This window comes from Psammomys obesus, unplaced genomic scaffold (genome assembly GCF_907164565.1).
Source record: "Psammomys obesus unplaced genomic scaffold, mPsaObe1.curated_primary_1811, whole genome shotgun sequence".
In the NCBI taxonomy this organism is placed as follows: domain Eukaryota; kingdom Metazoa; phylum Chordata; class Mammalia; order Rodentia; family Muridae; genus Psammomys; species Psammomys obesus.
In genome coordinates this window covers 12,443,203-12,456,668 of record NW_026587216.1, presented here as the reverse complement: position 1 = coordinate 12,456,668, position 13,466 = coordinate 12,443,203, and the positions used below count along the sequence as shown (strand labels likewise).

The following is a 13,466-nucleotide window of genomic DNA, read 5'->3' as shown; positions in this document are numbered from 1 at the left end:
TAAAAGTAGGATAGCTGGATCTTGAGGAAGTGCTATTCCTAGTTGCCTGAGAAAGCACCAGTTAGATTTCCAGAGTGGTTGTACAAGTTTACATTCTCACCAGCAGTGGAGGAGGGTTCCCCTTTCTCCACAACCTCTCCAGCATGTGTTGTCAATTGAGTGTTTGATCTTGGCCATTCTGATGGGTGTAAGGTGAAATCTCAGGGTTATTTTGATTTGCATTTTCATGATGACTAATGAGGTTGAACTCATTGGTACAGGAGACAACTTCCTGAACAGAACACCAACAACACAGGCTCTAAGAGCAACAATCAATAAATGAGACCTCATAAAACTGAAAAGCTTCTGTAAAGCAAAGGACACCATTATCAAAACAAAATGAATGCCTACAGATTAGGAAAGAATCTTCACCAACCCTCTATCTGACAGATGGCTAATATCCAATATATATAAAGAACTAAAGAAGTTGAAAAGCAGCAAATCAATTAATCCAATTAAAAAATGGGGACCAGAGCTAAACAGAGAATTCTCGATAGAGGAATATCGAATGGCAGAGAATCACTTAAAGAAATGTTCAACCTCATATTTCCATTCTTTATACAGGTCAACTGAAGGATCAAAGGTTAGAAGTTCTTCACTTGACAGGTGAAATTTATAAGATTCAATATCACTGTTGGATGCTGGCTCACCTCCAGAGTGGGTGGAACTGAAAAAGCACAAGCAGAAGCCAAGGCAGATGGAACAGAGGCACAGGGAAGAGTCTGGAATCCTGAGGACCCACCCCCATTGCAAATGCATCAAGGGACAGGAGTGTTTGTTCCAGAGTAGAGTAACCACTAAGCACAGCTCCTAACACACAAGGGCTCAGGCAGTGATGAGTGTGGATCCTAATAAGTGAAATTAATAAGAAAAACTCCAACATACACTGGGTCAGAAATAAATGCCAGAAATGCTGTGCATGAGATGTGTGGCTCATAATTAGTACAGTTTTCATTTCTCATGTTAAAATAAATAAAATTTCCTTCATGTGCTGATCATAGTCTTTTATCCCTCCTGTGTGGTACACATGAATACTTGCTGAGAACTGTGGACAAACCATTCTAACCAGATATAAGCCTGAGCTGTGGTTCAGAGACACCTACCTTGGATGATGTCAGACAAGTTGACAGTCCCACGAAGAGGGCTTCCTAAGGTGTCGTGGGCCACCTCACAGATGATCTGAGAATGAACATCCTCAGGTCCCAGCACCACCTGGACTGTGCTGGAGACATTGTAGAAGACTCCTTCTCCTTTGGGGTCCACAGTAGTTTCTAAGGGAGAGAGCTTTTTTCCATTTTTGAACCACTTCAGTGTGATATTCCGAGGGAAGAATCCATGAGACTTACATGTGAAGTTCAATGTCTGATGAGGTAGAGCACAGGGTAAAGGTCCTGAGACCACAGGAGGAGATGGCTTTGCTGTAAAGTAGTATGTAGACAAGGATGAGACTGTGATGGCCACCACTGAGGACATAACATTGTGAAGAAACTTCCTAGATAACATCACCATCATCATGGTTTACTATGGTGCATGGGATCAATACCAGAGCTTCAACCACACTAAGGACCTGTTCTTCCTCCATATCACAGTGTCACAGTAGTATACTAGCCTCAGACATTAAGTGCTCATCCTCCTCAATGTTTTGTTGTTGTTGTTGTTGTGTTTTGTGTGTGTGTGTGTGTGTGTGTGTGTGTGTTTTGTTTTTGTTTTTGTTTTTTTTTTGTCCTGGTCTTCCCTTGTTCTGTGTCTGAACAATTTAGCACAGATGCCCAGGATAAAATGAGGAAGGGCCAGAGAAGTTAAAGTTCTAGGCCTTGCCAAGAAAGACAATTACCAAAGTATATTATATATTTTATATCATATATTCCTGCTGGCCTCCTCATGAAACCTAGACAACCTACAATAAATATTTCTGGACTGTCATCTATTATAACTGAGAAAATAAAATACATCCCAGAAGTGCCACAAAGCTAGAACTTTTCCTGATTTTCTTTTCTTTTTTCTTTGTACCTATATGCCACTATGTCTACTTTGTGCCCAGTCCTGAATTACAAACTGAGAGCCCAAGAGTCTGCATCTCCATATGTGGGTTTCAGTTGGACTTAGTCTGAATTCAAACAGATTACCTTCTGTGGATGAAGCCAGAGGTGGATCATTTCCTAGTTGTTAATCTCAAGGGACACAGAAGCAAGCCTGTTGCACAGACAGAAATCCTCTTGGATCCTAAAAACATGCATGTGTGTGGATTGTTGAGATGAATGCAGTTTGCCCTGTAGATGCCTTATTTTGAGGTTCCCATAATTTGCTTCTATTATGATAAAAATATGACAAATATTACACATTTGTATTTGTACATGTGTAATTCCTTCTCAAATGGCCATCCAATAAGGAATGTAAACAAGTGTTATTTGAAGTCAAGCTATCTAAATTCTAGTAAACCTTATGTCCTTGCAGGTTTGAGGGGTCCAGAGCAAGCCACCATTTATTAGTAATTTCCAGGCATTCTTTCACTGTGCAGATTCCAGTGACTGAAGCGTGGGTAGGATAAAGATCAGAGGGCATGAGGGCTGAGAAGTTACCCAGTCTAATTTTAGTATATGTGCTGCCGAAGCGAGCGCAAGTTACACAGTCTAAAGTGCAAAGTTCATCTAACATGCAACAGCTGATTAATTTAAATCCTGATCTTTATGTAATTACATCAATGTCTCCTTTGAAGGGTCTTTGGCCAGCTTGAGCATGACAAATGTGGCTCTGGAAGGCCTTGCCCTTTTCCCCCACTCACTTTGCATTGCTGAAAACCTTAAATCCATTCCTAAACCTAACGACTTTATCCTGCTGAAGCCATCTAACAAGGTCCAAGTATTGAAGTCCATCACTCAAAAACCCCCTTTAGCTCACCTAATTAACATGCCCAGTTAAAATTAAACACTTCATTCTAGCACAGGCTTTCCAGTTTGGCCTTTATAAACTGCCATTTACCTCTGAGCCATGTCTTTCTCCTCTCTCTCTCCAGAGGCAGTCCTTTGCTCTTTAGGAGAAATATTCTTCCTCCCCTTTCCTTTGTTCCATTCCCCTTCACCTTAACCTTTATTCCTTGACTTTATCTCTTACTCTCTTCCCTTTGTCCTTTATGATGAGAACTTGGTCTTGGACTGATACTTGAGCTGATACTTTTCCTAATCCCCTTCCATTAAAAACTAGATTAAAACCTCTCTCTAGAAAGATGAAAAGGATGCTAGTATCCCATGTCTGAGTATATGAGTACAAATCCTACTTCTCACTGTCCTTGTAACAAGTTTTAGAGTCACTTAATCTTTTTCACCATTTTGGTTCAGGAAAGGTATACAGAGACAATATGGTTTGTCTCTGGGTTGTTGCCAGCACTAGCGTGAAAATCCCACCTAAGGAGCAGAGGCTTCTATACCCTGACATCCTCTGCTTTCTTAGTGATCCTCTCATTATGTTGGCCAGTGGCTTTTACAGTACAATGGAGATCCAGGCACTTCCTCCAAGGGGTTAATTATAGAGAGCAAATGACTATGAGAAGGGAGAAGTACAGCACTGTTATTGACACACTGTGTCATAAAACATAGAATTCTGAGTGAAGAAGAGAAATTCATGTACCCAGAAATAGTTTTAAGGCAGGCCTGTGCAATAAAGGAAAGATTTGCCCTGTGATTGCAGTTGAACAGAACTCTGCCTTGGTTAAAACCTCAGTCTTCTTCCTGAGAAGCATCCCTGGCACATTCCTTTGGCTTTAGAGAATAGAGTACGGCAGTCTGGGCCCTGCTATTCTGAAGCATGAGGGTTTGTAATGCCTCAACTTGGTGTCCTAACAGTTCTATCAAGGGAATGATTACATATGTACTGTTGCCTAAAAGTTAGTATTTGATATTTCAGAAGTCAATACCCATATGTGAATAATTAAAGAAATGTTGATCTAGGATTTACTTTTGTTTATCATGGAATTTCAAAAATAGCTAGATGAAGAGCCACCTACGCCACCTTAACTTGATTGGTACCTAAACCCTAGAGGGAACCTGAAAATCCAATGTCACATGGCGCCTTAGTAATGCAGCTCATATTGGTGAAATACTTTCTAGAAGTCAGCAGTTTCTCTAAGTATGTCATGTCACATTGTTATTTCATGCTCATCCTTAAAAGTACTTCCTTCTTCAATGGTATCCTTAGAGCAAATGGTATGGAAATTAAAGCTAGTATGACTGAAAACTTACGGGTTTTATGTGACTTGACACACTGGTGTTGTTTGCAGTTGCCTAATACTGCATTACCTAGAACTTCAAGTGTCCTTGTTCATGATATGGATGATTCAGGAAAAATCCAGTCTTTTTCTCTCTGTTGAGGGGTTGTGAGAAGACATGCTGTATCACATATGTGGAAAAACAGTAACATCCTTACAATCTATTCACCCTCAAAAGCAGCAGGCCTTCTCCAGAGAACATTTGCCTAATAGGCAAGATGATAACCATGAGAGTTGAACCACTGTGGCACTGTGTGTGTAGCCAATAATTGAAACAAATGAAACCTTCATGGCCTGAGATCTGAAATAAGGTATCTCTAGCTGCTGGAATATATGCTTGTATCCACAGGGGAAGAGTTCTCACATAGAATATGGGGTAAAGGTACAGTTGATGCTTGTGTAGATTTCTTATCACTACTGTATAAAGAATCTGAGAGTGAGGAAAATCTCAAAACCTTGGAGCTGGTGATGAATAAAAATGTTGGCTGAGTTCAAGAAATTCTGACTCAACATATCTTATTCATCAGGCTTCTAAGTGAACATAGTGTCTCTTGCTTGGTTAATCAGAAGCAGGCCTGGAATGAGACATGGATTATAGCCACGATCTGAGCACTAACTTGCTTTGTGATCAACGTCAGTACACTGGCATACAGGACTCACATTGCTAACAAGACTGGGCTGGACAGTGTGACTGTCTTTCATGCTTCTAAATTCCCAAGATCAAGACCAATTCAGAAGAATTTAGGCTTCTGTCAGGAAATACAAAGTGAGCACCTGGCTACCTCAGCTCAGGCCTGACAATCTTCATGGAAACTACCTCTAAGAGGCAAGCTAACACTAAAGGCCCAAACCTAGTGCCTGGGAGAGTTGGTCTCTGACACAAAGTATTTTCTGACAGTACCAAGGGTAGCCTAGTGTCAACAACTAAACCAGGGCTAAGAGATTCCACAGTGAATGTAGACATACCCAGAATGTTCTCAGTGTGCTGTAACTGGACAGGAAATGAAGAAATCACACCCTTCCTTAGCATCACATTGTGCAATGATGTGCTTTTTCTCTTGGGAGGGAGGAAACACACATTTTGAGTAAACAGCTCCTGCTTGACAGCTTCCTGTCATCTGTATTGACATCTAGAGTACAACCTGGCATAACTAGGCCCCAGATTGTTTGGGAAGAAAGAGAAGACTTCATCAGGTGAAGAAGGACTCTCTGGAGGCAGTAGGACAGGGGTGACCCCATCACTGAACCAGGCAGTCAGCTGTCAGTGTCTTTATCAGAAACTAGGCTAGGGCATATTGGGAAAGGTAAACTCTGTGGGGCAGGCAGACGAGGGCATGGATTTACTCCATTCATCAGAAGGAGAACCTCTAGCAAACAGCATGTCACCTCCTCTCTTCAGGTTCCTTGGACCACTATTGGGTAAGTCACTCTATGAACATGAGGGTTTACTTCCACAGTTGATTCTTATTTGTTCACCGAATCTTGGACATTGTTTTTACCTGTTGGAGAAATCAGGGATGAGGAGGACAATGCAGTACTTACCAAGCACATACAACATGGTGCCTCCTCCAGACTGAAGCTCTTTCCCAGACACTGAAGTGTCAGGCTGGAACTTCACACAGTAGTAGGTGCCAGCATCAGCAGGGGTGACATTACTGATGCGGATGGAAAAGTCCAGGTTGTTTCTCTTTGTTGCATCTGAAACATTTGTGACTCCGGGGAACCGGACTCCTGTGAAACTGTATATAAGCCACCGACTTTGTCCTGTACCCCTAAACCACTTCATGGGCCCTACAGGGATCAGGGAGGTCACGGTGCAGTTCAGAGTGGCTGACTCTCCAGCAAGGACAGAAACTGATTTCTCAGGCTGAATCACCTTCAGCTCCCGCATAGCTGCTCCTGCAGGAAACATCAGTTAGTGCTCATCCTGATGGGAACCCACAGGTTTGTGATCAAATACTGTTCTCACAAATGCTCAGCATGTACGTGATCATAGTTTCCCTCTTTTGTGACTCTTTTTTGTTGTTGTTGTTGTTTTTTATTTTTTTAATATTAGTTAAAGTTTGTTAACTTTGTATCCATGCTGTATCCTGCTCTCTCATTCCTTCCCACTCCCACCCTTCCTCCCTCATCTCCTCCCGCCCCTTTCCAAGTCCACTGATAGGTGAGGACCTCCTCCCCTTTCATCTGACCCTGGTTTATCAGGTCTCTTCAGGACTGGCTACAAAGTCCTCCTCTGTGGCCTAGCAGAGCTGCTGCTCCCTTGGGGTCGGGGGTGGGGGTCAAAGAGCCCACCATTGAGTTCATGTCAAAAACAGTCCCTGTTCCCCTTATTTGAGCACCCACTTGGATACTGAGCTACCATGGACGACATCTGAGCAGAGGTTCTAGATTATATCCATACATGGACCTTGATTGGAGAAACATTCTCATAAAAGACCCCTGTGCCCAGATATATGTGGTCCTTGTGGAGCTCCTGTCTTCTCCAGGTCATAATAACTCCCCCTTCTTTCTTATATTCCCTGCACTCTGCCAAAGGTTTGGTTAATACAAGCATGTAGCACAGATGAGAAAACTGAGTCACAGAAAGACAGAGAACTTTGCAGAATTTTGATTGAATCCCTAATTTTGTTTGGTATATATTCACTTATAACTAGACATTTAACATAAGATATAGAGCAAACATACTAAAATCTGAATAAGCTAACCAAAAAGGAGGACCCTGGGTAAGATGCTCAATCCTCATTTAGAAAGGCAAACTGGAGAGACATCAGAAGAGAGAGAAAACAAGGAACAGAAGAGGAGCATAACACAAAAGGCCTCTGAAAGATTCTACCCAGCAGGGTATCAAGGCAGATGCTGAGAATCATAGTCAAATTTGGCAGAGTGCAGGAAACCTTATGAAAGAAGGGGGAGATAGAAATGCTTGGAGGGGAAAGGAGCTCCATAAAGAGAGCAACAGAACCAAAATATGTGGGCACTGGGTCTTTTGTGAGACTGATATTCCAGCCAAGGACCATGCATGGAGATAACCTAGAACCCCTGCACAGATGTAGCCCATGACAGCTCAGTGTTCAAGTGGGTTCCCTAGTAAAGAGAACAGGGGCTATCTATGACATGAACTCAGTGGCTGGCTCTTTGATCACCTCCACCTGGGGGGTGGGGTCAATCTTACTAGGCTACAGAGGAAGACAATGCAGGCACTCCTGATGAGACCTGATAGGCTAGGGTCACAGGGACAGGGAAGAGGAACTCCCCTATCAGTGGACTGGGGTAGAGTCCTGGGAGGAGAAGATGGTAGGAGGATGGAATTGCAAGGGGAGGAGGGAGAGGACTACAGAAAAGAAAAACATGAAATAATTTAAATTAAAATAAGAAACTTAATGATAAAGTAGTTTGATACATTGAATTCTACAAAGGTAAAATGGTAAATATGGGGAGATATGAATGTCAATGGCATGTGCCCATGACTCACCTCATCCCTCACAGGGAACTAAATCAGTAACCATCTGTATATTTAAATTTTTCATTAATTAATGTATTTATTTACTTTTCATTCCAGTAGAAACTCCATCTCACTCTTCTCTTTCCAGCCTTTCCATCTCCTCTAATGTCCCATCTGCCTTTGCTCACCTCCCTATCTTCTCAGATAAGGGGAAACCTCCTATGGGTATGAGTCAGCCTAGGCATATCAAGGAGGACTAGATGCATCTTCTTCTATTGAGGCTAGACAAGACATCCCAGTGGGGAAGGCATTCATAGGAAGACAACAGAGTCAGAGACAGACCGTACTCCTGCTGTTGGAGGTCCCACATGAGGACCAAGCTGTATATCTCTTAAGTATGTATGTGAGGCCTAGATCTATCCCATGACTTTTCTCTGGTTGTTGGTACAGTCTGTGCAAGCTCCTAAGGGTCCAGGACAGTTGACTTTGTAAGTTGTTATGTGCTGTACTTGACCTCTCTAGCTCTTTCATTTCTTCTCCCACATCTTCAATAAGATTTCTTGTACTCTCCCTAATGTTTTATACAGCTGTAATTTGAGGGAAGTAACCATGGGAGAGGGAAAGAATGCATCAAGGGAATGACTAGAACCTTTCCTGTCTGGGATGAGAGAACAGAAAACTGAAATAAGTATACTGACAACTGTGAAATTTTCTGTTCAGAGAGGATTTGAGATTCTCAGCTAAGTCTGTTTGCATGGATGTGGACAATCATAGGTCCTGGGAACATCCAGGCATGACTGGCTTCAGGTTATTTAGGAATACCCAGCTAGAGACTTTACAGCAGCTGGGTTGGAAGGAAGACACACCATCCTCCCCTCTGTCTTTCATCCCAAGACCCCAAGATACAATAACTATATATTATCTGAACCAGGGAAGTGTGTCTGAATTCACACTGGTTTGGTTGTAAAAGGACAGTCTGAAGAAATCATGGGAGACTAGCACAGGAGTTGCTGCCTCACTGTATGACTTGCCCAGAAGAACAACAGCGACAGCTATATTCAAGACTGTCCAGGGCCTCATAACCCAGGAAAACAGGGTATCACTACATATTAGAATAGAGCATGTTGCATGAGACTAAGAGTCAAGTATGTTGTATCACTTTTGTCAAATGCTGTGTGGCCTTCCCTGTGGGTTGTATTAATGCTAAGACTGAGAACTGATGGACATGCAGTACCTGTCTCCACTCTGCCTCTAGGCCCTATCTTAGCATGCTGAAATGTCCATGGTCTGATCAAACAATACAGTAGGTACACAGTGGTTCTTCTCTTGCTTGTGTCTGTACCGAGGGTGGCTCATGCCATTGGCTGATGTATGGACAGGAGCTTCGGGCCCCATGTTCTACCAGAGATTGCAATGCCAAAGGCACTTTACCACTACTGAGTTTAACCCTTTATATACTAAAAAAATATTATTCTACTAGTGCCAGCACTCTCACTGTTATGATGCCTACACATTGGGCTTCCCATCCCCTCTGCTGTGTACACTCACTGTGATCCTCACCTATGTGCGCTCACGGAGCTGTAAAATGATGATGTAATGAACTGTGGCAGAGTTTTAGTTTCAGCTAAAATATACAGACGGTCTTCACCACAGTGCCAGACTGGAAACAAAACCAACACTGCAAAACAGACAATCTTCTAGGGAAGAGGTATTTATCATAAAGGCTTTTCACCAGTGTAGCAAAGATGACAAATCACCAGATGCGTGAATCTTGAAGCAGAACACTGAAAACCAGAAGATGACAAGGTAGCACAGTGCCTTTAAAGAACAATGTAATTCTACTGAAAATTCCTGAAGGGCATCATAATGTTTAAATTCCTGGAAAGGAATTTAAAAAAGTTATAAGAAGTCAATGATCCAAGAACATACATTGTAAAAGTGACATTCCTCAAGAGAGCACAGGGAAGGGGCTGAAGTGCCATAATCCTTGGGTGGTTTAGGCTTTGACATTTCCCATGACTTTCTCCCTTTAGACCTTATTATCATTTATGTAATCAATCTTTTAAAGTAGCACCAATATCTGTTGAAAAGATTTTTTTAACTTTTATTAATTACACTTTATTCATTTTGTATACCCCCATAAGCCCCTCCCTCCTCCCCTCCTGGTCCCACCCTCCCCCCCCCTTTCTGCATGCATGCCCCTCCCCAAGTCCACTGATAGAGGAGGTCCTCCTCTCCTTCTTTCTGATCTTATTCTCTCAGTTCTCATCAGAAGTGGCTTCATTGTCAGGGTTCTAGGTTATCTCCAAGGATAATCCTTGGTTGTAGTATGAGTCTCTGGGAAGTTCCTTGTGTTCAAATTTTCTGGTTCTGTTGCTCTCCTTGTGGAGTTCCTGTCCTCTCCAGCTCTTACTATTTCCCACTTCTTACATAAAATTCTATTCACTCTGCCTGTCACTTGGCCATCAGGCTCAGCATCTGCTTTGACAGTCTGTACGGCAGAGGCTTTCAGGGGCCCTCTGTGGCAGGTTCCTAGGTTGTTTCCTGTTTTCTTCTTCTGGCTTTCAGAGGCCCTATGTAGCAGGTTCCTAGGTTGTTTCCTGTTTTCTTTTTCTTCTGATGTCCATGCTCTTTGCCTTTCAGGATGGGGATTGAGCATTTTTAGTTAGGGTCCTCTCTTTTGCTTAGTTTGTTTAGATGTACAGATTTTAGTGGGTTTATTCTATGTTTTATGTTTATATGAGTGATTATATACCATGTGTGTCTTTTTGCTTCTGGGACAACTCACTCAGGATGATCCTTTCCAGGTCCCACCATTTACCTGCAAATTTCATGATTTCTTTATTTTTCATTGCTGAGTAATACTCCATTGTATAGATGGAGTATTACCACAATTTCTGCATCTATTCTTCAGTTGAGGGGCATCTGAGCTGATTCCAGCTTCTGGCTATTACAAATAAAGCTGCTACAAACATAGTTGAGCAAATGTCCTTTTTGTGTACTTGAGCCTCTTTTGGGTATATGCCTAGGAGTGGTATGGCTGAATCTTGAGGAAGCGCTATTCCTAGTTGTCTGAGAAAGTGCCAGATTGATTTCCAGAGTGGTTGTACAAGTTTACATTCCCACCAGCAGTGGAGGAGGGTTCCCCTTTCTCCACTACCTCTCCAGCATGTGTTGTCACTTGAGTATTTGATTCTGGCCATTCTGATGGGTGTAAGGTGAAATCTCAAGGTCGTTTTGATTTGCATTTCCCTAATGGCTAATGAGGTTGAGCATTTCTTTAAGTGCTTTTCTGCCATTTGATATTCCTCTACAGAGAATTCTCTCTTTAGTTCTGTTCCCCATTTTTTTAAGTGGATTACTTGGTTTGCTGCTTTTCAGCTTCTTTAATTCTTTATATATACTGGATATGAGTCCTCTGTCAGATAAAGGGTTGGTGATGATTCTTTCCCAATCTGTAGGCAGTCACTTTGTTTTGATGACAGTGTCCTTTGCTTTACAGAAGCTTTTCAGTTTCATGAGGTCCCATTTATTGATTGTTGCTCTTAGAGCCTGTGCTTTTAACATGTAAGTTTTTAATGTATTTGAGACTCAAAGCATATTTTTTTTTCTGAACACCTTCTCAGTACTGAAACAAAAATTTTAAATTCTACTCATAGAGGTATCAAAGCAGAGGCTGAGACTCTTAGCCATACTTTGTGCAGAATGCATGGAATTTCATGAAATAAGGCAGGGATAGAAAGACATAGAGGGGACATGATCTCCAAAAGGAGAAAAATAGAGCCAAAATATCTGAGTCTTGGGGTCCCTGAAGATAATGAAACCCCCATCAAGGACCTAAAACTCCAGCTCAGATGTAACCTATAAACTCAGTCTCCAAGTGGATTCCCTATTAGAGGAATGCTCCCTATTAGGGGAGCAGGGGTGTCCCTGGCATAAACTCAGTGAGAGGCTCTTTGATCACTTTCTTCTGAGGAGTACAGGGGTACAGTCTTGCCAGGTCACAGAGAAAGACAATGCAAACAGTCCTGATAAGACCTGATTGCTTAGGGTCAGAGGGAAATGGAAGAAGACCTCTCCTATCAGTGGTCTGTGGGAGGGGCATAGGAAGAATAAAGGAGGGAGGAAGGGATTGGGAAGAGATGAGAGACTGGACCAAAGCCAGGATACAAATTGAATAAATTGTAATAAATTATAATAATAGAAAAGAAAATTGAAAACCAGGGATGAATTGTTAATATTCTACATATCAAAGCATAAACCCATAATGTGACTGTACATGGTAAAGTGTCTTTAAAGAGTTAAGGTCAATTGGGGATATTTGGGAGGATCTTAGTCCAATGTGACTCTTTTTCTTTCAGGAAATGGAGAAAATCCACAGACACAGGCTGAGGTGAGATCATGTGTGAAGACAGAATGAGACAGTGCAATTTAAAGGAGAAGCATCTTGGAAGAAATCTGCTCAATGGACACCTTGACTCTTGTCTCCAGCCTTTATGGCAACCCTAGCAACAACCTCTTAAAGAAGCAGCACGAAATGAGAAGACTGAGATCATATGAGAAAGCTAATAGAAGTCAGAGGATAAAATAAGGAACCTAACTTAGAAGAAATGGTGGCTGAGCACTGCAGGACACACTTCACCCACAGCCATGCCACTGGCCTGCATGTCAGCTTCTATGTCTCAGGAAGTGAGCAGAGATTGCTGAGCTCAGAGCCAAGTGGTCCTACCAGCTGTATTGGAATTTATTCGGTGGCTCTGAATAACTCAAGGGATAGAGTGATTTAATTAGGATTCTGCTTAAAATATTTTCTTCAGCTTAAATATTAGAAACTAACATTTGTTAAGCATCATATCATGGGATGCTTCTATCCCACTGTTAAAACTTATGGACATGCAGAGCAATGCTCAGAGCTCTGGCTCTGAGACCTAAGACAATATTCTGACCTTCTTTCCTGGGACAGTTCAGGTGGCCAATTGGAGTCCTTTAGTTTCTAAGGCAGGGGTCACCCAGATGCAGGAAGATGATGCTATTCCTGGGACATGCTCACCTGTAAGTCCCAGCAGCAGGGTCAGCAGCAGGACACTGTGAGGAGAGTGTGGCCAGGAGTCCATGGGAAGCATGGTCAGGGTGAAGGAGCCTGCTCTGCCAGTGTCTGTCCTCAGGAGATCTCAGCTTCTGATCTGCAGAGGAAAGAGGTCCTGTGCATAATCGACTTGTCAGTATTGTGGGGAAACAGGAACCACACCAGTTATTTTGAAATCGATACCCACTGTGGTATGTAGCTGCAAGCAATGATTTGTTTTTTATAATTTATGTTTAAAAGAAAAGCTTATGTTTATCTTGAAATTATTCCTCAGATATTCTTTACTGATATCCTGGAATATGTAGTTCAAGTGACACTTCGGAGTCTTTCTATTTACACAAACACAGTAAAATGTGTTAGAATTAGTATTAATTGTCAACCTGGCACAGATGAAGCATGCCACTAGACATAACTGTGAGAGATTTCTGGGGTTTAGAATGTCTCTGAGCCTATCTGTGAGGGATTGTCTTTAGTTACCTAAATTCGAAAAACTCATCTTATTTTTGGGCAGAACAATGTCCTGAGCAGAGGATCTTGAATAGTAAAATAGACACGGTCACCTGAGTACTAGCAGGCACTACTCCATTGCTCTCAGCTGCTATCTATGGATGTAACATGATTCCCTGCGACAGATT

General features: G+C 42.1%; 1 protein-coding gene across 1 annotated transcript; it reads right to left on the bottom strand.

The window, feature by feature from the left end:
* Positions 1-623: 623 nt before the first annotated feature.
* Positions 624-12,885, bottom strand: LOC129673518 (signal-regulatory protein beta-1-like). Its single transcript, XM_055603347.1, has 4 exons — positions 12,796-12,885; positions 5,843-6,199; positions 1,143-1,457; positions 624-706 (listed from the first exon to the last, which is right to left on the bottom strand). The coding sequence occupies exons 1-4, from the start codon at positions 12,866-12,868 to the stop codon at positions 624-626; spliced, it is 828 nt and encodes a 275-aa protein (XP_055459322.1). The 5' UTR covers positions 12,869-12,885.
* Positions 12,886-13,466: the final 581 nt, after the last annotated feature.

Excerpts from the sequence above, each read along its gene's own strand:
- LOC129673518 (XM_055603347.1), bottom strand. The coding sequence starts at position 12,868 with ATGCTTCCCATGGACTCCTGGCCACACTCTCCTCACAGTGTCCTGCTG. Across the intron at positions 6,200-12,795 it reads CCTGCTGCTGGGACTTACAG|GAGCAGCTATGCGGGAGCTG; the intron begins GTGAGCATGTCC and ends TGTTTCCTGCAG. Across the intron at positions 1,458-5,842 it reads CACCATGTTGTATGTGCTTG|CAAAGCCATCTCCTCCTGTG; the intron begins GTAAGTACTGCA and ends ACTACTTTACAG.